Genomic DNA, 22,752 nt, shown 5'->3' on the forward strand with positions numbered 1-22,752 from the left:
GTACCTAACCCTCCGCACGACAGCAGGGCATCCTGCCCCTGCCCTGTTGCACACCTGGAATTTCAGCAGCAGGTGTTGGCCGGGGGGGGGGCAGATCACCAGGGCGGGAGCTGCCCCGAGCTAGGAGGGCGCAGAGCCCCAGCCTGCTAGGCTGGAACTGTTTCTGCTGCAGGCTCCTTCCCCCTCCTGCTCTGAGCTATGTGCTCTCCAGCAGCCTGGCTGCTCCCCACTAGCACCAACCCAGGATCCCGCTCCACAGCAGTTGCCTCCTTCCACTTGGCCAGGGCCTGGCACAGCCTCGTGCCCCCCTCTCACGTGTGGCTCACGGCCTAGGCACTGGGCTGGCTGCCAGCAATGAAGGATCCGGGTGGTTTGCTGACAGAAGCCCCCCAAAGGTAAACGTGCCACATCCTACCTGGTGACCAGAACAGGGCAGCTCCCCCTGCTGCTGGCGTGGGGGGGGGGGGCTCTGGGGGGGGGGGGGGGGGGGAGTTCATTTGTGTGCAGAGAGGTTGGCAGTGGGACTGTGCCATGGGGGGAGACCCTCTGGTGAGGGAAGACCAGGGCCCCTTTCTGCTACAGGAGGGAGTGAGCCTGTTGAGTGGAGTTGGGCCCAAGAGGCTGGTGGAGTGAGGGGGGGGCGGGGAGACTATGGAGCATGAGACCCCCCAATAGGGGTGACCCCTGACTGCCCTACCTGGGGGGGGCTGGGCATGAGATCCCAACGCTGCTGAGTGCAATGCTCCAACCCCCTCCTAGTGACAGGCAAAGCCAGGGCCAGAGATCCTGTCCCCTCTGGTGTGGGGGGCCCCTTGCTCGGGCAGGGGCACTTCCCCTGCCAGCTCATTATCGCTGTGTGAAGGAGCCTGTCTCCCCTCTCCTGCCGCACTGGCTTTGGCCAATCTGTTCTCCATCCTACCCCTGGGGCCGTTCGTGGGCGGTGGGCTGGGGCAGCTGCCCCCCTCCGCCAGGGGCCCCACAAGCTACTTTCAACCCTGTCTGCACACTGGGAGCCATCTCGGCCTCTGGCTGCCCCTCCCCGGCTCGCTTTTCTCAGCACCCCCCAGCCAGCCAGCCAGCCAGGCTCCCAAACAAGACCTGCATTGTTCCCCCTGGCCCCAGCTCAGGACAAACCAGCACAGACTGAGCCACAGAAAGGCAGCTCCCCCCGCCCTGCAGCCCTCGTCCAGCATGCGAGTCACTGCAGCCCCCAGTCAGCTGGGGAGCCCCCCCCAGCCAGGAACGCACCAGGCCATGGCGTGTGGGAAGGACTGTCCGGTCCAGCGGCTCCACTCCTGCACCATCGCTCCCATGCACAAGCCCCGTGGGGCCTACTCCTCCAGCACATCACCAGGGCAGGGCGGCGCTTAGAAGGGAGTGAGGGGGCTGTGGAAGGGCGGCCCCCCCAGGCTTCCATCACATTCCCCCACACGCCATGCAAGGGCTGGGATGCTTGGCTAGCGACTCCCATGGCAGATACAACCAGGCAGCTGCAGCTTGGCTCTGCATGTGGATGCTTCCCCGCCCTCCTTCTCTATCCATGTAGGCATTTACCCTGTGCTCATCACACCCCCATGGCCCCCCATTTCCCTGGCTGCCTCCACTCCCCCTGCTTCCCCTAGAGTCACGTTTTACTGCCCTGAGCTGATGCTGGTTGCAGAGGCCGGGGCCTGAAACCTCCATCATCTCCCCCCACACACACTTGGGCCGATTAGGGTTTGCTGGGCTGATCGATGGCCCCTCAAATGCCAGGGCTGCCCCCCGCCTGCACAGCCAAAGGAGCGAGCGGCCCAGCCCGCCAGCGAGCACTGGTCTCCTTGGGAGCTAGCAGGCATGCATGGTTGCCAGCGGGACCTGGCGCGTTTACTGAGTGAGGGGTTAGGGGAGGCAGTCTTCATGCTCCCTAAACAAAGATCGGGGCTTTTGTCTCCATGGCAACAGGCCCAAGGAAACTGGTGGGTGTCAATCCCTGGACAAAGCCCTTGCTGAGCTCCTGGCGCTTAGCAACCACCTCCCTCACCCCGTGGCATTTCACTGGGCTGGGGGTGGCCGCTGAAGCGCAAGAACAAGGAGCTTTAACATCCCTGAGCAACCGGGGCCAGGAGGCTGAGGTGGGGATGGGCAGCAAACCCAAAGCCGAGCCTGTCGGCGAGGCCCGGGCCACGGGTCTGCATCCCCAGCCAGTGCAGCCGAGCCACCAGGACAGATCAGCTGGGCCTGTTCACCTGCTGCTTGCCCCGCTGCTGTCTAGAGATCAAGCAGGTCATGGGACCACGGCCTCCATCGCCTGGCCTGGGCACAGATGCGCCATGTGGCAACAGAGGCCAGTTTTCTAGTCCATTGGTCTCTCATTCATGCCACCTGAGCTGTGATTTCTCCAGCCCTGGCAGGCTTTCCTGGCCGCTGAAGGGTGTGATCAGCGACAGCCTCTCACACAACAGGATCCTGGGACAGAGCGAAAGCAGGGAACTAGGGAGGGGGTGTTCCCTGAGCTGCTTTGGCGAAGCGGCCAGTGCTACCAGTGACTGGCACAAGCATCATCGTGCTGGCCCATCCCGAAGCCGGTGCTGGAGACGCCGCAGGCTCTGGGGTGATGGCTGTAAAACACTGGGGTAATGAGCCCTTTGCACTTGGAGCGTTCTCAGCCTGAGATCTCAAAGCGCTGGGTAAGCTGCAAGGCCTCGGGCTCCATCATGCCAACCCCTGACCTGCTCTGGACTGGACTTCTCCCAGGACGGGCTGATTTCTTACACACCCTGGTTCAGACATGCCATGAGAACAGCCTCACTCAGAGTGGCCATAGCTGTCCTGCTGGAAACCAGGGAGCTGGGCAGCATGACCCTGATGCAGCAGTTCTCCCAGCGCCTGAGCTCCGGCTGATCTGGGGGTGAGGTTTTAGGCTGGTTCTCCGTGCGGCTGACCCAGCTTCCCTGCCAGTGCAGGGCAAGAGGCCAAAACTCTCCTCACCTGGGAAGCCCACCCTGGGAGCCCCATCCTGCAAAGGGTGGTGCTGTAGGGGTTCAGAACCAGGGGGGAGGAACCGTGGCCCTGTGCCCTGTGTCACGCTGCTCAGGGTGGAGCTGGGAGTCACTAGTAACTTGGGGGCATTGCCTTGCTGGTGTGCGTGGGGGGGCTTGCCCGGGTCTGGCCAGCGGGCTCAGAGAGCATGGGCACGAGGGGGATGCAAGCAAAGAATGACTTTCGGGGTCACAGTTTCTCCCCCCTGCCTGGGCACGGGGATGGATTCTTGCCCATTTAGGGATATTCAGAGGAGTTTCTTTGCACATTGGTTCTTCTCAGCTGCCAGGGAGCTGGTGGACCCAGAACTGGGTTTGCTTCCCGCCCCCTCCGGCTGCTGGGTGCACAGAATGCCTGCTTTGTGGGCACATGCGCTGGGCCCTGGCTGCTGTTGGCTCCTTTCTGCTTCACAAAAGGCCCAGGTGCCATGTGAAGGCCACAGCCAGCAGAAGGGAGTTCTCTGTGTCGGTGCCAAGGGGGGAGCTGTGCCAGGCTCCCCGATGGGCTGAGACCCTGAGCTTGTGCCCTACTGTCCTCCCCACCTCCACTGGCAGCAGCCTTCTGTGTAAGACCAGGGCTCTCCAGGACTCCAGCCAGCCAGCAGCTGCAGAGGAGGAGCTGGGCTGGGGGCTGCGCTTTGACCCAAGCTCAATGGGCATTTGCACCTAACGCTGTGCCCCTCTGGGGATCTTCATGGGCGCGACTGCTCCAGCAGCCCCACCCCTAAGGCCAGCTCTTGTCCTTGGGCTTCGGAGGGGTAAGGGACTCGCCTGAGAGCTGGGATTAGGACTCAGGATGAGCTGGCGCTCAGCCCGGAGCTAAATACCCCCGACTATATGGTTTCTGCTAAGGTGGGAGCCTGATCCTTGCACCCCTTCTGGCTGCTTTGTGCCACCGGGGTTGTGCCCCACAGCCAGAAAGCAATGCTACCAATGCAGTGCCTCAGCTACAGGGGCATCTCCCGCTGGCATGGAGACAGCCTGGGATACAGCCAGCATGCACCACCTGTTCCTCTGGTGTCAGGGATGGGTCGAGGTGAAGGCCCAGGGAGAAGCAGCACCTTGCACTCCAGCCATCCACCACGGGGAGAACGATCCCTAGGGGCTGATTCCTGCCAGCGTAACTTAGAGCAGCCCCAGGAACGTGGGAGCAGACAGGCGACTTCGCTTCCTGTCCTCTGCCTGCCTGTGCACAGCTCCACTGGGCCCCAGCACCCAGCCCAGCAGGCTCAGTTGGATTGTCTCCAGTTACATTGGGCGATGACACTGATCTACATGTCCAGCCCTTTCCAGCGTCCAGCTCCCCAGGATGGGCCGCCACCTCCCCATGCCTGGAGTGGAGGGAAGCACGGCGTCAGAGGACACTGATCTAAGTCTGAAACAGCTGGGCTGGCAGCCACAGGCCGTTTGATACCTGATGGGCAGCTCAGAGAACCCAGCCCGCTGCCCTGTGATACTGCAACGAAGAACCTGCCTGGCTGGAGGCCCTTCGTTCTGTCTAGTTAGTGATTTATTCAGGACAGGGTACTCGTACAAGGGGAGAGTTGAGATCCTACAGGAGTCTCTTCACTGCAGCCACCTCCTGGTTTGGAGGACGGGCTGGGGGGGAAGGAGGATGGTGAGAACCCAGGATACGTCGGACAGATTAATAGTTGCTACATCCTCTAGGAAACACTATGGTAACTCTCAGTCCTTGAAGTGCTGCAGATGGGACCTTTCCAAGACATCCCCTCACCCAGGCCAGCAACTCCTCGGAGCCGTGCCAGGGAACCGCGACTGGAAAATGCCCGTGGCCTTGGTGACTCTCCAGCAAAGGCAGGAGAGCTGCCTAAGAAGCCACATCAGCTGGCGACAGCACTAACGTCCTTGCTGGGTATCAAACAAGCCCATGGCAGGCATGAAGATGCCCTGCTCCATCTCATGTGCAGACACTGAGACTAAAGTAACAACATTTGGTCTTGGGAAACGCCAAAGGAACACTCTCTACTGCTTCCCTCGGGGCTGATGGAGCTTAGCAAGGCGTGCCCAGGGCCATGATCGGGGGAGGCGACTCCCTGGGCTTGTCGAAGAAGATGGAGGAGGACATCTCTGTCTTCAGCTTGCTGTCTGAGCTGCTGCCCTCGCTGGAGGCCGCGTCCTGGCTACACTCCTCACAGCAGCAGCAGCAGCAATCCATGAAGGCCTGCCCCAGTGGCTTGCAGAGGCAGAGGAGCAGTACCGGGGTGACGGAGCACTTGAAGAACAAGAAGAACTGGTTGATGAGGTTGAGCAGGTCCAAGGTTTGCTTGGACATGTCCGGGGACAGGTAGGCCACCACAACGTTGCAGATGTTCTCGGGGATGGTGCACAGACCATAGATGACCGTCAGGCCTATAACGGTGCAGTTGAGCTGTCTCTCACACTGGCCGTGCTTGGACCCCCGGCACTCCGCCTTCTTCTCGGCGCTGCTGATCCTTCGGGTCACCAGCTGGCAGCTCACAGTGAAGAGGATGGGCAGGCAGAAGTAGCAGCCAAAATACCACCACATCCTGGCGTTTTGGTAGGTGAGGACCAGGGAGTAGACGGACTCTGGCAGCTCCAGTGAAGGCTTCATGGTGCAGTACTCAGTCACCAAACCGGAGACTGGAGACGTGTCCTGCGTCAGCTGCCAGAGGAGAATCTCCGGCACAGAGAGAGTCATGGAGCCCACCCAGATGACGGCCAGCTTGGCAATGATGGACTGGCACTGCTCTATGGGCCGCATCTTGAGCTGAGGGCTGGTTGCTGCGTGGAACCTGTCGATGCCCAGGGCGCAAAGGCTGAAGGTGGTGACACCTAAGGAAGACACCTGGGGACATGGAAAAAGAGACAGGCTGGGGTCACTGTGTGGCACTAAATGGAGACAGGGTTGCGTTGGCCAGAGACACATCAGGCTTTTACAGCTGGTGAGATGGAAGTTTGCTGGCCAGTGAGAACACCGCTGAGCCAGAGTTTAAGGGGGTTCCCAGGGCTTGTGCCCCAAATCTAACCCACCGGCCAAAGTTTGACCATTTCCCAGATTCCAAAGCACTGCATTTCTAAAGCAGCCACCGAGGAATGAACAGCCACACATCACAACAGTCCCCAGCCACCCACGTGTTTGTTAAGGGGCCAATAACACCATTTCCTGCTTCTTCTGCAGCGGTGGGGAAAGCTCTGAAAGCGGGAGCAAGGGCTCTAGGGGGGAGGTGAAAGTGCAGATACAAACCCAGTTTGCACCCACGTTCCTGTGAGTGACTGTGCAATACAGAGGTGGCTGCAGCCGGAGACATAAGTAACTGCAGCTTCAGCGCACTGCATGGATATTACATGGGGCCTCCCAGCACATGGGAGGGAGCTAAAGCTGTCCCCAGGAAGTAAACTGAGGCAGAGGGATTCAGTGACTTGCCTGAGGCTGCTCAGGGAGTCCAGTGGCTGAGCAGGAGGGTTTGAGCCCCAGCCCTGTGCTCATCCCTCCAGGCCAGGGCTCTCCTCCTTTTTCATCCGCTAGGCTACGACTGACTAGAATGCCTGTCCCACGCTCCCCTCCCATAACAGCTCCAGCGAGAGCGGGCCAGGGGTTGGAAGCTCATTTAAGGCAATGCAGCAGCTACAGGGGCATCTCCCGCTGGCATGGAGACAGCCTGGGATACAGCCTGAAAACAAGGGGGAGAGCCAGGCTCACGAGTGGCCGCATGCCTTCGGACCACCAGCAGGCTCCTCGCAGGCAACCAGTCCTCTGCTCCGGGCCTTCCTGTCCCTCGCTAGCCGCTCCCCCATGTGCTGAACAAGCCGAAGCTGTTGTTGTCCAAAATCAGCCCCTGGGCATTTCCGCTGCATTGAGAAACCCAGGAAAAACATCCCCCTTTGCCAAAGGAAGAGGACACAATTGGTAGGAAAAAATGCCAAGTTCTGGGAGGGTTCGGAGTGAAAATAAACACCAACAGCCGCTCCACAGCCACCGTGCCAGCACTGCCCACTCGCTCGCAGCCCCAATCCCACAGCCCTCCTGCTAAAGAAATGGCCACTGTCTGTGCACAGCTGTTCACAGACGCGCTTGCTGGGCTCCACCATTCCCCAGAGTCCTAGACCCCAAGGCCAGAAGGGACTACGGGGAGCAGCTACTCTGACCCCTGTACAGCACAGGAAAACCAGAGCCCATCCCCGAACTAACTGCTCGTGGAGCTAGAACAGATCTTTTAGAAAAACATCCTGTCTTGATTTAAAATTTGCCAGGGGAGAACCCACCACAGCCCTTGGTAATTTGTTCCAATGGTTAATTATCCTCCCTGTTAAAAAATTACACTTTATTTCCAGTCTGCATTTGTCTAGCTTCAACTTCCAGCCATTGGACTGTGTTAGACCTTTGGCTGCTAGGCTAAAGAGCCCATGATCAACTCCTTGTTCCCCATGTAGGTACTGACAGATCAAGTCACCCCTCAATCTTCTCTTTGTTAAGCTAAATAGCTGGAGCTCCTGGAGTCTCTCACTATAGGGCAGGTTTTCTAATCCATCTCATAGCTCTTCTCTGAACCCCCTGTAATTTATCAAAATCCTTCAGCATCCACATCCTGCGGACTCCAGAACTGGACACTGTATTCCAGCAGCGGGCACCCCCCTGCCAAGCACACATAGCCCTTTCTGACCTCCGCAAGGGAAGTGCTCAGTGCTCAGCAAATATCTGACATTGGTCCCTTTTTTTTTTAACCCAACCTTTAGCATTTTTAAAAAGTTACTCCCCTGGGGATCCTGGCACAGGCCCTTCTGGGGATCGCAGGGTGCTACCCACCACCATCCTGCACTCAGCCCTCACTCCAGCATTCCCACGCCACCTGTCTAAGCTGTGCCCCCACAGTGCTCACCACCCCCGCACTGGCTGTCGCATCATCATCAGAGACACAAGGATGTTCCTTCTGCAGCTGTCCCTTCCCGCCCAGTGCTCTCACCTCCGCCTGCCTCCCCGCCTGCTTCCATCAGCATCCCCTCACCATGATCCCAGCGCTTCCACTGGGCCCTGCCCCTGCCTGGGTCCCTCAGCTGCTGCTATTGAGATTCCAGTGGTGTCCACACCAGCTCATGGGCCCGTTGCGCCAGGTGCTGTGCGCGCGCACACACACACACACACACACACAGGGAGCTCACAGTTGAACTCAGACACCGCGGGAGCTCACTTTGAATGGGGGGTGGAGCATCGGGGCAGTGGTGCAGAAGGGGAGGCCAGGGTGTTTCTCTTGCTGGGGACAGCTGCTGCCAGCCCCGGTCCCATCACCCCAGTTCCTTCCTGATCCCACATGCTCCAATCACGCTGGGCATGGGGGCAGAACACAGATCACAATATTTCCACTTGGAGGTGCTCCCCCACAGCCTGCCACCCCTTCAGTTCTGCCACCCCTGGCCTAACTGGACAAGAGAAAGGATGGGCGGTTATAAGCTATGGGGCACCAAGAAATTAAGGGCACCTCTATTCAGCAGCTGGGAGGACGCTACCCAGTGTGGGAAGACAGATCTGTGCTAGGTCGAGCAATGCAACCACGGTAGCTCATGCTAGCTGCCCAGGCACGTCCTCGGGGGGGCGGGCAGGACTGGATTTGGATGGCTGGCCGAGTGGCACGCTTCTAGTTTTAGGTGCTAGCTTAAGCAGCGCTGGTGCACCTGGACGTCTACCTGAGCAGTGCCTATGTACCTTTAGGGACTGGACCAATCTCCAGGGATGTGGCCCGGCTCTTGGAGCTTGGCTACAGGAAAGAATGGCCCCAGCTGGGCTAAATCGGTGTGGAACCGGATTGGGGTACATCAGTGCAGCCCCCCACGTGGACATTCTTAAACTGGAATAAGAGCGCCCACCCCCGGGGGCTGCATTGGCGTCGGAACCGATGTAGTCGCAGCGGGGCCATTTCCTTCTGCAGACAAAGCCTTTGCCCCAAGAAAGCTGGCGACGGAGCGCTATGCTAGGGAGAGGAAGGGGTTCTTGGCTGCTGGGACTGTGGGATCCCAGCCCCACGCCCACCTGGCCTGGCCTGCACTCCCAACATGCCCTACCCCTCCCATTGCCAGGGCCTGACCCTTCCTCAAGCCAGGAGGCAGCTCCTGAAGGTGGCCGTTCAGCACTCCAATCCAAGGGTGTCTGCACCGTGTGTAGACACACTCCAGCTGGCTTTGAGTTAGCTAGCGCCAATAACTCAGCCGCCCGAGTACAGCCCCAGGAGCCTGACGGACTCGTACAGCCCGTGCTGCCGCGGCCTCGCAGCTATTGTCATTGGCGCTAGCTCGGGGATGCCTACCCATGGTGCAGTCACTCCTCTGGCTGCAGCGTGGACGGACCCAGTCTCTGCAGGGCAGGCCATGCAGCAGCCAGGACCCAGCCCCATGGCACGTGACCCGCTGCAGCACGTTCCTGGGCTCTGGGCTTCTGAAGGCTAGAGGAGGAGCTGATCTCCAGAAGGGTTGAGCCTGCACTAGCTGCCTCACTAAGCCTAGCACACTACTGAGGTCATTTGCTTCCAAACCTGGCAACCACTGCGCCCCCTGTGACCCCCCCGGAAAGGACCAGCACTGGCCAGGGACTGAGCTACGCCCCCCTCCCCAGGCTCTGAGCCCTGCACCCCTCTGAACTTCTAGCAGGTGCCAGGAGCAATCTGGAGGCCAACCAGTGAACTTGGCCAGATGCAGCCCTTGGGTGGGGGGGAGGGGGAGCCCTGACAGTACATTGTTAAGACACAGCCTATGGACACAGCCCTGGAGCCCAGCCTGGATCCCCCCAGAGAGAGCAAGTGATGACAAATGCAGCCGCGCCAGTCTGAGCACATACTACGCCCCCCCGTCAGACTGACACCACCCAACACCAAGGCCCATTGTCCCGGCCACCTCCTCCACTGAATGAGCCGTTACAGCAGCCTGACCGCAGCCACTGCGTCACTTGCAGCTGGGCGCACCACCTGGGGCGCTCCCCGCCCTCCCGGAGCAGCCTCCAGCCCCCAGCACGGGACGGACAGCGTTAGGAGTCTGAGCACCATTCTGCAGGGGCGGGATTCCTCCCAGGGCAGCGGGCCCAGCATAACGCCCAGGCCCACCCAAGCCCCGGGGGAGCCTCGTGTCGGCCCCTGCACAGGGTATATTTCACCCCATGAATTCACGATCATGTTCGGTTCCAGGTATTTCCCCCATTGCCTCGCAGCGCGTTATTACACTAGGCAGAAACTACAAAGACCACCCCCGGACCTGGCCCTGGTACCGATTCGTTAGTCATTATTAATTATATCACATTACAGCCTAGCATGTCCAGGACTGTGTGAGGGGCTGTACAGATGCAGCACCAAACGCCAGGCCCTGCCACGTACGGTCCAGTCTAAGGGATTGGCAACATGCAGCAGTTGCAGAGGCTCAGGTGCCGGGTGGCTTCAGGAGGGAAGTGATGCTACATCAGAGCGTTAATATCCTCGCCCAGCTGCACCTGTGCCTGTGCACCTGTGCCTGTGGCGCTTTCGAGGTAACGCTGAGGTGTCTCCCACCATGGCAGCGAAGTGCTGGACTCTACTGCACAGGGACGTGCGTGAGGTTTTTGGAGGCTGCGTTTCGGTGAGGCTGAGAACAGCCGATTTCGCAGCCAAGAGCTTCATAGAGCTCTGGGGATCATGCAGTGACCACGCTGGAGCACCAGGAACATGCAGCAGCCTGCAGCCAGTCCCGAATTGACTCCTAGGGACAAATCTCCAGCTGGTGCACAGCAGCAGAGCTCCACTGACACCAGGGAGGCTATGCCCGACTCACATCAGCTGGGGATCCGGCCCGTTGACTCCAATGGAGCTCTGGCCGATGACACGGGCTGGGGATCTGGTCCCCCATGTGCAGCAGAGAGGCACAGCTGCATGCAGGCTGGCTGCGGGGTCCCTCCTATGACACTAGGGAGTGGAGTTCTCTGGTCTCACTGACACCAGCTCTATGCTAGCATGAGCCCAGCGACGCTATCAGGGTGAGGGAGGGGAGACTCGAGCTCCCGGCCCCCAGACCCGCTTTAGAGTCCCCCTCCCCCATGATCTCAGTGCAGCTGGCAGGGCAAGGAGAGGCTGAGTTGGGGATGGGTTTTCCTCGGCTCTCATGCATGAGTTCTCCATTGTGAGGAGAGCTTCCTCTCCAGGGTAACCTCCCCTCACAATGCCCCTCTCCCCCCTTCATTCCTGGGGTGGCCCAGGAAAGGCACTAGAGGCGGCTCAGCTTGATTCTTTGAACTAGCCAGAGGCACGAGCCCCCAGCCCTGCCAGGACCACGTACCCTGAGGCTGTGGGGTCTGCACTGCCGCGGCGACTGCAGCGTGTGCAGACACAGCTGTGACCTAGCTAGCTGGAGTACTGACAGCAGGGCAGCTGCAGGCTGAATAATTTCCCAGGGTCCAGGGTGGGCTGGTACCAGGCCACTGAGGGGTGGGGAAGGGGCAGGTTGCCCTGGGCCCCCTGTTTGAGAGGGCGCCTAAGCCGAGTGGTGTTAGAATAGAGCTATTCAGGCCTGCCTGTAAAGGCCTATACTTTAAGAATGTAGGTGTATTTTTATCACTTTGTTAGTTACAGGGGTATAAAACAAAGAATCAGACTCACAGTCTGCCTGTGTATGGGCCTTCTCTCACTAGAACAGTCTGAGGCCTTGTTCTTAGCTGAGGCGTTTGGCTAAGCAGCAGGGGCAGCCATAAGCTGGGAAGCGAACGGTCACATCCTCACATCCCAAACTAGTCACATTGAAATGAGGTGGTATTGGGCTGTTAGGAATACAATCCTGTCCTGATAGTGCCCATGATGGTTAAAGAAAACTTAGTTTGATAGCATCCTGTCTGACAAGAAATCACTTCGCAATAGCTGTGGTTGTGAAACCCTCATTTCTGTATCTTTTATCTTTGTGGCCCCCACTTTTCTATTGTTAATCTGTCTGGTTCTCTAATTGTTTCTGTCTGCCGTATAATTAATTTTGCTAGGTGTAAGTTAATTAAGGTAGTGGGATATAATTGGTTAGAGAATTATGTTACGTTAGGATTGGTTATTTAGATTTCAGTAAAATGATTGGTTAAGGTATAGCTGAGAATATTACTATATAAATTGGGGTCACAGAATCATAGAATATTAGGGTTGGAAGTAGGGTTACCATATTTCAATCCTGCGAAAAGAGGACACTCCAGGGGCCCCCAGCCCCGCCCCAACTCCGCCCCTTCCCCAAAGTCCCCGCCCCAACTCCGCCCCCAGGGTGACCAGAGCAACAACAAAAAACAAACGGCGGCAGAGCAAAAAAAAAACAAAACCAACCCCCCACCACCATTCCTCCTCCCTCCGCAAGCGCTGGAGGGAGGCCCGGGAGATGCAGGGGAGCGCGGGGCCGGGGTGAGTGTGAGTCCGGCCTGGCCCCGAGCAGGCAGGACTCGGACGCGGTACCTGGAGGGAGAGTAGGGGGGCGGCCCGCGGGGCCAGGCGGCGGCTGTTCTCCCCCCCCCGGGCAGCGGGACTCGGGAGCAGCCGCTGCTGCAGCTCCCACTGCCGCAGGGGGAGGAAGCGGCCAAGCACGTGGCGCTCGGCGGCTGCGGCTCTGGCGCCCGGGCCCGAACCCCCTGAGCCCGGGCCTGCTGTGGGGACCCAGCAGTGCGCACGCTGCGCCCAGCCCCTGGCCAGTCGCGTCTGGGCTGCTGCCCAGCTGGTGCAATCCCGCAGCGGCCCCGGAGCGGAGGCATCGGCAGCCCCGTTCGTTCCCCTGCGGGACCCGAGCGGGACCAGGGGGCTGGGGCCTGCAGCCTCCACTCCGGGGCCACCTGCAGGATTGCACCAGCTGGGTCCCCGCAGCAGGCCCGGGCTCAGGGGGTTCACACCCCGGGCGCCAGAGCCGCAGCCACCGAGCGCCAACATGCTTGGCCGCTTCCCCCCGCGGCAGTGGGAGCTGCAGCAGCGGCTGCTCCCGAGTCCGGCTGCCCAGGTGGGGAGAACGAACAGCCGCCGCCTGGCCTCAGAAAGTTGGAGCCCGGGGAGGAGGCGGTCCCCTTACCATGCCTCCCTATTTTCCCGGACATGTCCTGCTTTTTGGAAATTCCTCCCGGACGGGGATTTGAGGACCAAAAAGCCGGACATGTCCGGGAAAATCCGGACGTATGGTAACCCTATGGAAGAGACCTCAGAAGATCATCTAGTCCAACCCCCTGCTCAAAGCAGGACCAACCCCAACTAAATCATCCCAGCCAGGGCTTTGTCAAACAGGAAGTGGGGGGGAAATTGGATTCATGCTTGCTGGAAATTAACCCCAATAAACATCGCATTGTCTGCACTTCGGACTCCTGGTCTTTAGCTGCTTGCTGTCTGCGTGACAAGAAGCAGGGAAGTGAGAGGGTGGCGGGAAAGCCCTCTAACAAGTGGCATGGTGACCTGGTGTGCAGAGTCACAGCGCCACTCAGGTTTGGCCCGGCTGCCCCTCCGTGCTGATGGTGGGATGGCTGGGCTGGGACAAACCTGAGTGGCTCTGCAGCCCCCCCGTGCCAGGTTGTAACACCCGGAGCAGGGAGCTGGGCCAGCCTCGCAGGATGGGAGCAGCTGTGGGGTGAGCGTGCGGCCGCAACCCCTCACCCCGGGCCTCCCCTCAGTCGTAAGTTTTCTGGAAAGGTTGGGGGGCCTCAGTTTCAGATTTCGCCTCTGTCCCCCCAAAACCTCTGTGCAGCCCTGGCTGCAGCCCCTGGTGCCACAGCTTCCCGGCTGTCCGTCATTTCTCTAGCTAAATCAATGCTAGCTCAGGTCTGTCTACGTGCTGCACTCACGCCTCTGACTGCAGCGCGGCCAGACCCTGTGTCAGCTTCTGTCTCCCCCAACAAGGACACAACCCCCCCACCCAGCAGCGGCTCCAGGCACCAGCGCTCCAAGTGCGTTCCTGGTGCAGCAAGCTGCGGGGGGGGGCCATCAGGCAGCCTTCGGTGGCATGCCTGCAGGAGGTCCACCAGTCCTGCGGCTTCGGCGGCAATTCGGCGGCGGGTACGCCAAAGCCGCGGGACCGGCGGACCTCCCACAGGCGTGCCGCCGAAGGCAGCCTGCCTGCTGTGCTTGGGGTGGCAAAAAAGCTAGAGCCGCCCCTGCCCCCACCCCACAATCAAGCTCTCCTGACAGCGCGAAAGCTGGTTTCAGGTCTTTCAGTCCAGCCCGTTTTCCTGTGCATGGGGCTAGCGCTGATGGGGAGAGAAGTGACTCTGTGAAAATGGCATCTCAGTGTGTCTGTTTATGCTGAACACAAGGTGCTGATCTGGCCCACACCCCTGGCTCAGCCTGCCCTCCGTGAGCGACAACTCCGCACTCTGGCTATCCACCTGGGTCCCATCTCACCTGCACACCCTGCCAGCAACACAGGGCCTGGCACTAGCAGGCTGTGAGCGTGGTGGGTAGAGGGTAGAACGGGGGTTAACTCGTCCGCAGCTGGGCAGGTCTGGCGGCAGTCCAAGCCACTGGCTACAACACTGCAGCTGGGGTGCTGAGAGCCAGGCCCCTCGCTTTGGGTGCCCAGATTCATAGATTCATAGATTCTAGGACTGGAAGGGACCTCGAGAGGTCATCGAGTCCAGTCCCCTGCCCTCATGGCAGGACCAAATACTAGACCATTCCTGATAGACATTTATCTAACCTACTCTTAAATATCTCCAGAGATGGAGATTCCACAACCTACCTAGGCAGTTTATCCAAGTGTTTAACCACCCTGACAGTTAGGAACTTTTTCCTAATGTCCAACCTAAACCTCCCTTGCTGCAGTTTAAGCCCATTGCTTCTTGTTCTACCCTTAGAGGCTAAGATTAACAAGTTTTCTCCTTTCTCCTTATGACACCCTTTTAGATACCTGAAAACTGCTATCATGTCCCCTCTCAGTCTTCTCTTTTCCAAACTAAACAAACCCAATTCTTTCAGCCTTCCTTCATAGGTCATGTTCTCTAGACCTTTAATCATTCTTGTTGTTCTTCTCTGGACCCTCTCCAATTTCTCCACATCTTTCTTGAAATTCGGTGCCCAGAACTGGACACAATACTCTAGTTGAGGCCTAACCAGCGCAGAGTAGAGTGGAAGAATGACTTCTCGTGTCTTGCTCACAACACACCTGTTAATGGTACCTGGTTTTCAGAGGGCAGGTGTGAATGCCCCACACCACTGGGGATCAGGCCGCTTATTTAGGTGCCAGTTGTTAGGAGCCCAAGAGCAAGCAGGTCTCTGCTGTGTCTCCGGTCCCTTAGCAAAAGCAGACCCCTGGGCGGGAATGAGGGAGGATTTTACAGTCCCTTTTCTCACCCTACACACCCGTGTGGCTCTGGGAGCCCCAGACTACAGCCCGAAGGGGTTGGGTGACCAGACAGCAAGTGTGAAAAACCGGGACAGGGGGTGGAGGGTAATAGGTGTCTATATAAAACAAAGCCCGGAATATCAGGATGTCCCTATAAAATCAGGACATCTGGTCACCCTACAAGGGGACTGGGGCTGTGATTGCTCCATACAGGGCCTGTCCCACACTCGCTGTCTGAACCCAGGTGCCTGGACCCCAGGTGAGGTTTTAAGTGCTGGGCAAGCTGGGGGAAATACACCAGTACAAGCCCGGAGGGGTGAAGTGGCACCCGGAGGGGTTGTGCTGGATCCCTGCACTGGGCGAATGGCACCGTAGGAGCGGACATACACCATCTGCCGGAGCCCCCACTGGCCCCTTACCTCCATGAAAGGCACGATGCGGCAGGAGATGTCCCCCAGCAGCCTCTTCTTGGTGATCTCGTTGAAGATGACCACGGGGAGGCAGAAGAAGAGGACAAGGAAGTCCCAGAGAGCCAGGCTGGCCAGGATGGAGTTCCAGGCGCTCTTCAGGTAGTAGTTGTGCCAGACGATGCACATGACCGACAGGTTGCCGATGATGCCCACGGCGAAGACGATGAGAGAGAGGAACATCACGGCGTAGGCGCTGTAAGAGTTCTCCGTCACCGGGTACAGGGGGTTCTGGATCTGCAGACGCTTGTCCTGCACCGTGGGGAGGTTGCCACGGGGGTCTGTGCCTTGGAGGTCTGTGTGGCTCCCGTCTCGGTGCTCAGTAGCGTCTGTGCTGGATGGCACCAGGGGCTTGGTTGGCTGTAGACTGGCTGGGTTGATGGGCCGGGGGAACTCCACCCTTATCCCCGGCATGTACTGCTGGACTGACTTGGAGTCCTCGTCCTCGGTCCCTCTGCGCAGCCTCTCCCGCGTCAGCCGTTCTTCTGAGGCTGGCTGGACCCGGTGACCATCCCGTGAGTGCCGCACCTTCCCAGGTGACCCCAACAGAACATCAGCTGGTAGGTCGAGCCCCAGACCACCTCCTCTGTCCCCGTGCTCCTGCCCGGGATGTGCACGGTCCCCCCAGATCAGCAGGGCAGTGCCCGGCTTCACCATGGCCCCATAGGTCTGCAGCACCAGCAGCGAAAGCACGAGAGACCAAGGCAAAGGCATCGCTCCCTCGGCACCAGCTCCACCGCGCCTGCAAAGCAGAGGTGACCCCAACCCGGGGACTATGGAGAGAAAGGGAAAATTCCCCAACTTGAAGGAGGAGTGGAGGAGTCGTGGGGTGAGCCGGGAGGCAGAGAGGCTGCAGGCTGCTCTCCCAGCTCCAACCGCTGCTCTGGGTTCTCTGCAGATCTCTGGCTGGAATAATAAGTTTCCCTCAGCCAAACCGGCCCTTGCCAGAGCCCCGGGCCCTCTGGTGGCCGTAATGCAACTCACCAGAGCAACCAACCAACACCCCGACCTGCACCACTGAGAGGGGGGCTCTGGGATCACACAGGGTTGTTGCTATGGGGACCGGGGGGCGGGGAGCTCAACCGCTCCAGGCCCATGCGGAGTGCGCCATCCATCCAGAACACTGGCCATTGCCCAGACAGATGCAGAGGCACGGGCCAAGCTGCGATCCAGCCGCCTGTAGCATTACCACATTCGGGATTCAAATGCAATTAACGCTACAGTCCCTATAAGGGCGTGACGTAGTGAGAAATAAGGGAAAAACCTAAAAAACCAAGCAGAAAGCCAAGGCCCACTCCCAAGGGTTGGGACAGCTGACAGGTGCCCGGGGGATGGTGCCGCTATTCAGAGGCGAAGCACAGCAGGATGCCAGAGCGGCTCACGAGGGATATCGAGACCCCCCAGGCACCCACAGACATGCAGACAAGGCTAAGACGTGACTTGACCCCCCCCCACGCCTGTCCCAGCTCCCTGCTCTCTTCTAGTGTCTCCAGGTTCTTCTCTGACCCTCATCCCCGGGGTATCTGAGCCCCTGCAGACAGCGCATTCAGTGACGTGACTCCTGGCTGGCCCACGTGGTTGGGTCTCTCTCGTCCTCTTCCCAGGGGGAGAACTGTGGGTGCAGTCATTTGTTTTGGGAGGGTCGTTTTTGTTTATGCGCACGCTGCTACCTGGCCCCAGCCCTGCTCCTGCCCGCCCACACGGTGGCACCTCCCCTCACTGTTTGTCTGCTTTTTACGTTGTCAGCTCTTGGGGGCCAGGACTGTCAGCACAGGTTTGTGCAGCGCCTGGCACAACAGGGTCTTGACCTGGTTGGCGTCTAGGTGCTACCACAATAGAAATCTTAAATAATAAAACTGATAGCTGATGGAGGGAGACCTGTGTGGTCCACAAACCGGGACACGGGCGATACGGCCTACGGGGCAGAACTGGAATCAGGACCCGAGCAAGGCTGGGAACAAGGCAGGAGTAGGACTGGAGCAGGACTAAGAGCAGGGCAGGCACAGGAGAGATGCTCCCAGCTGCAAACAGACGCACGCACGCACTTGGCCAATTGGGCGGCCCTGCTGTGGCTTGGCTGTGCTCATAGGTTGCCCAGAGAGGGGGTGGGTGCAGCTGCAAGCCCTCATTCCTGACAGATGGGGGATTGGATGGGGACTCAGGACACCAGGGGTTTGTCCCCAGCTCTGCCACTGGCACCCTGGGAGACCTTAGGCACGTCCCGGGTCGTCTCTGTTTCTGTTCTCCCTCCATATCTCGTTCACTTGGCTTGTCTGCTCCTCGGGTCAGGGCCTGGCCGTTACTGTGGGTGCAGTGGGGCCCTGATCTCAGTCGGGCCCTCTGGACACCACTCCAGCCTAGTGCAGCTAGTGGATCAGACGAACTTAGTGACACACCCTGAATCTCTGACAAAACCGAGCTGCTGCAAGTCCAAGGGATCCAAGAAAAAGAGGCAGTTTATTCCTGCGGGTTGCCCATGCCAGTGTGAATGGGCTGCGAGCTCTGCCCACATCTCCCAGTGACTGCATGCTTGTTAAATCAAAGTGAGCAGGCGTTTCTGTCTGGAAAGTCACCAGGGTCTGAGCCCTGCCCCGTCCAGTCCCATGAGCACATGACTTTCCACAGCCTGCATCTGTGAGGCACATCCGGGACCTCCTTTGCTGAGCGCCCTGGCCCGCCTGCAGGGGCTGCTCACACCAGGGCTGGGGAGGGTCTGAGCTACGGGGTTTATTCCCCATTGAAAGGAGTGAGCGGCTCAGCTCTGTGTGCCACACACCTTGCCAGGCACCTGGCTGCCCGCTAGCAACCCCTGCAGCCAGCACTCGAGCAAGGCCAAGGCAGTGCTCAAAGCAGGACCAACACCAACTAAATCATCCCAGCCAAGGCTTTGTAGCCTGACCTTAAAAACCTCTAAGGATGGAGATTCCACCACCTCCCTAGGTAACCCATTCCAGCGCTTCACCACCCTCCTAGTGAAATAGTGTTTCCTAATATCCAACCTAGACCTCCCCAACTGCTACTTGAGACCATTGCTCCTTGTTCTGTCATCTGCCACCACTGAGAACAGCCGAGCTCCATCCTCTTTGGAACCCCCCTTCAGGTAGTTGAAGGCTGCTATCAAATCCCCCCTCATTCTTCTCTTCTGCAGACTAAACAATCCCAGTTCCCTCAGCCTCTCCTCATAAGTCATGCCCCAGCCCCCTAATCATTTCCGTTGCCCTCTGCTGGACTCTCCAATTTGTTCACATGCTTCTTGTAGTGGGGGGCCCAAAACTGGACACATAGAGGGGAATAATCACTTCCCTCGATCTGCTGGCAATGCTCCCACTTATACAGCCCAATATGCCGCTAGCCTTCTTGGCAACAAGGGCACACTGTCGACTCATATCCAGCTTCTCGTCCACTGTAATCCCCAGGTCCTTTTCTGCGTGGAGAGTGCTGGGGTGCAGCCAGCTTGTGGGCTCCCGGCATCAGAGTCTCTGATGCTCTACAATGCTCTCTGCCCTGCACCACTGCAACCCCCCAGTAGGGGGAGCCTGGCCTGGCACAGAGCCTGCTGCCCAGAGAGACTCAGGGACACACTATGCTGGGCTGGAGGGCAGGGGCACAACCTGAATTTTCCTAAGGAGGGGTCCAGAGCCCCCCACCCCCAGCTACTCATCCCCACTGCTCTCCATCCAGCCTCCCACACGCCCCCTCCACTGCTCTGCGCCCAGCCCTACACCCTCCTGCCCCACACCCAGCTCTGAGCTCTCCTCCCAGCCCCCAGCCCTACGCTCTCACCCAGTCAGGCAGACGGTGACAAGCACCATGCTCACCAGGGGCCAGGCAGCTCTGGGAGGGTGTGGTGTATTGAAAGCTGTGTTACAATTACCAGCTGTCCCTTTAAATGTCAGGGCTCTCCTGCATGCAAGCTAGGGGGCTCCGCGGGATTGGAATCAGTCTGCGCTGCAGAGCCAGCCTGGAGGGTGAGCTGGGCCTCGCTGCTCTGGGGAGCAGCCTGCTTTGTCGCTCTCTGGTTTTCTGTCCTTGTGTGTTATCGATTTGGAGTCTGGCAAATAGTCGTGCGATGCTGCAACCTTCCAGCCAGGCGATTTCTGGTTTTGACTCATTGCTCTGCATGTGCCCTTCAACCTAACAGAGGGGTTCGGTGCTGACTGCGCTCAGGGCTGGGGGGGACCAGTCTGTACCCCCCACACCTCAGATGCACCCCACGTCCTTCAGCACCGGCTTCCTCACTGCGCCCCATTGAGTCACTGTCTGAGAGGCCATTCAGAACTACCCGCTAGGCTTGCAAAGCTCTCCATGGCCTCGCCCCTCCCAGACCCCATTGTTCACTCTGCCCCACTGATCCCACCCCCTTTCTACACTCAACCCCACCACCCCATACCCCCAGACTCTCTGACCTCCCCAACCAAGAGAGAGGACAGGAAGAAGATGGAAAGGGACCCCTGCGGGAGGGGATGACAGAGCAGGAACTCCCATGAATCAGGTTGGGGTCCTCACTTGTGCAGCCATGATGGTAAGGCGTCCCCGCTGGCGTGTGACGATCTGGGGATCTCTGCAGCGACTGAAGGGGTGGGGGTAGTTCCTCTTCCTCCCCCTCCCACATCTCTTTGTAAGGGTCCCCAGAAGGGGGGATGGGCAGACGAGCCCCTCCTCTCATTACTCTGTCCACCAGTTAGGCCTAATTTCCAAAGCACCAGTTTTGGTCCATTGACAGTAGTCCTCTACTCCTCTTGTTCCTACCGCCAGGCCTCGGGCGGTACCAGTGAGCCCTCTGGCTGGCTCCAGCTTACAGCTTCCCAAAGCAATGTTCTACAGCGCGTCATTGCGACAATTCAGGACCCTTTACCCACTCGCCACAGTTAGGCTCACAACTGAAGTCGGCCTGCTGGGCCCTGCTTAGTACAACAGCGATTTGCAAAAAGTCACTCGCAGAATCTGGGACAGGGCAGAGAATCCTACCTGGGTCTCCCAGACCTTAGGCGCACATCCTAACCCCTGGGCTATCCTTCCTTTCCTCGGAGCTAGGCCCGGCTTCTATTCCTGGCTCTGCCATTGACTCGGGGGGTGCCCCTGGGCAAGTCCCTTCCCCCCATGAAAGGGGGATCAGGACGCTGCCCTCCCTTGGCCGGGGGCTTTGAGCTCCGTGGCTGAAGGGCACTGAGTGCTGTAGTTCCTGGCCAGTGAAGTGTTCGGGTCACTTTCATTGTTCCAAGAGTGCTGCATTGTGGGGAGGAAAATTGAAACCAACGTATCCTTTGAACAGGACTCGGTGCCTTTAATAAGTTGGGGGGCAGCACCAAGAACCCCTTTGTCTCCTCTCGGGCCTGCCTGCCAGGTGGGGTGAGGGGCAGACGTGCCAGCTGCCAGACCTTGTCAGAGCTGAAACTGAACCAGGAGAAGCAGTCCCAGGAGGGCCAACTGCCCTATCCTGTATTCCCCACCTGTCTTGGCTCTGCCAGGGGGAAGGGTTCCCTGGTGGAGGATGCCACAGTGCTGAGCCTGGCCGCCCCAGGCCTGGCTGGAAGCAGCAGTATGCCCGTGTGAGGTGAGGGGCTTTGGCCCATGCACCGCTGGAGAGCAGCCTGATGCTGCCTGCAAAAGGCCAATCACAGCAGGGCATGGTCAGACAGGGGCTGGGTTAAATACATGGCAGCATTCACAGTGGAGCAGGGCCGTGGGCATCGGTGCTGGGGATGGAGGTGAGTCACGGCCCAAGAATCCACACCGGCCTCTCCGTGACCTCAAATACTCTGAGAGGGCCCTGGGAGCTCTCCCAGCTGCTCCAAATGACCCTTGTTGCTTGTGGGACTAGCTCACCGGACCGTGACCCAGAAATTGTGCAACTCTGCCCAGGTAATTTCCTGTAAGCGAGAGGGCTATTTTTAGCCTCATGTCGCGTGGTTACACAACAGCCTGATGTGTCATGGAATTTCTCTGAAGATAACAACAGCCCATCGTACGGCCGGGCTGGCTGAGGGCAGGTAACATTTCGGTAGCTCAGCATTACTGGTCCCAGCCCTAAACTCCATCTTCGATGGATGTCACTGATCGGGGGATCAGTAATAAAGTCAGAGATGAGCCAGTCACGCCAGGGTCCTTGTGAGTTTCTAGCACTGGCTTCTTGTGTTCCCACCTGTCCTATTCAGAACAAGTCCTTATGCGTTCCCAGGTATACTGGGTTTTTTTTTGCTACAGTATTGCCCTTGGCTCTGGCAATGTTTGATGGGACGTTGGGTCCATCACTGAATAGGCCCTAGCTCTGCTATAGCACACTGCGTCGGTAGATCTCAAAGTGCTTTACAAGGGAGGCCAGTAGCATTATCCCCTTTTACAGATGGGGAAACTGAGGCACAGATTGAGGCAGTGACGTGTCCCGAGTCACCCAGCAGGCCTTTGGTCGAGCTGGGACTAGAACTCAGGTCACCCAAATCCCAATACTCTCTCTCATTATTACTTAGATCTTCTTTGGAGCAGTTCCTGTAGGTCACAGCAGAGCACATTCCCCTGTCTTTGAATCTTCCACAGCCCACGGGTGTGAGCAGCCCCCTATATAAGCGCCATGATGATGGGCACTAAAACAGCATGGCGTGGCTGCCCAGTGCAGGGGCGGAGAACGGCCTGTGCCCCACAGAACAGTCCCTTTCACGTGTGGAAGGCCGCTGTCTTGTCTGCACGACACGCCCACACTTCCGTAACCCCTTTGACGCTCATCTGCTCCTGTTACAACAAGCGGGGTGGAGCTGTGGCCACCCAACTGCATTTCTCACAACACTGCCCCCCTGTGCTCCCACGTTTGGCCCAGTGCATGCTGGGAAAATTGGGGGTAGCTGCCTCAGCAATAGATAGACTCCCCCTAAAGGGAAGGGATAGCTCAGTGGTTTGAGCATTACCCTGCTAAACACAGGGTTATGAGTTCAATCCTTGAGGGGGCCATTTAGGGATCGAGGGCAAAAAAAAAATTGATGATTTAGTTGGGAATTGGTCCTGCTTTGAGC

General features: G+C 58.7%; 1 protein-coding gene across 1 annotated transcript; it reads right to left on the minus strand.

Annotated features, from left to right (window-relative positions):
• Nucleotides 1–4,587: 4,587 nt before the first annotated feature.
• Nucleotides 4,588–16,462, minus strand: GPR37L1 (G protein-coupled receptor 37 like 1). The gene is made up of 2 exons (XM_024217811.2): nt 15,701–16,462; nt 4,588–5,844 (listed from the first exon to the last, which is right to left on the minus strand). The coding sequence occupies exons 1-2, from the start codon at nt 16,460–16,462 to the stop codon at nt 5,029–5,031; spliced, it is 1,578 nt and encodes a 525-aa protein (XP_024073579.2). The 3' UTR covers nt 4,588–5,028.
• Between the last annotated feature and the right edge of the window lie 6,290 nt (nt 16,463–22,752).

The sequence above is a fragment of the Terrapene carolina genome, unplaced genomic scaffold, assembly GCF_002925995.2.
Source record: "Terrapene carolina triunguis isolate 2854851 unplaced genomic scaffold, T_m_triunguis-2.0 Scaffold191, whole genome shotgun sequence".
NCBI classification, from domain to species: domain Eukaryota; kingdom Metazoa; phylum Chordata; order Testudines; family Emydidae; genus Terrapene; species Terrapene triunguis.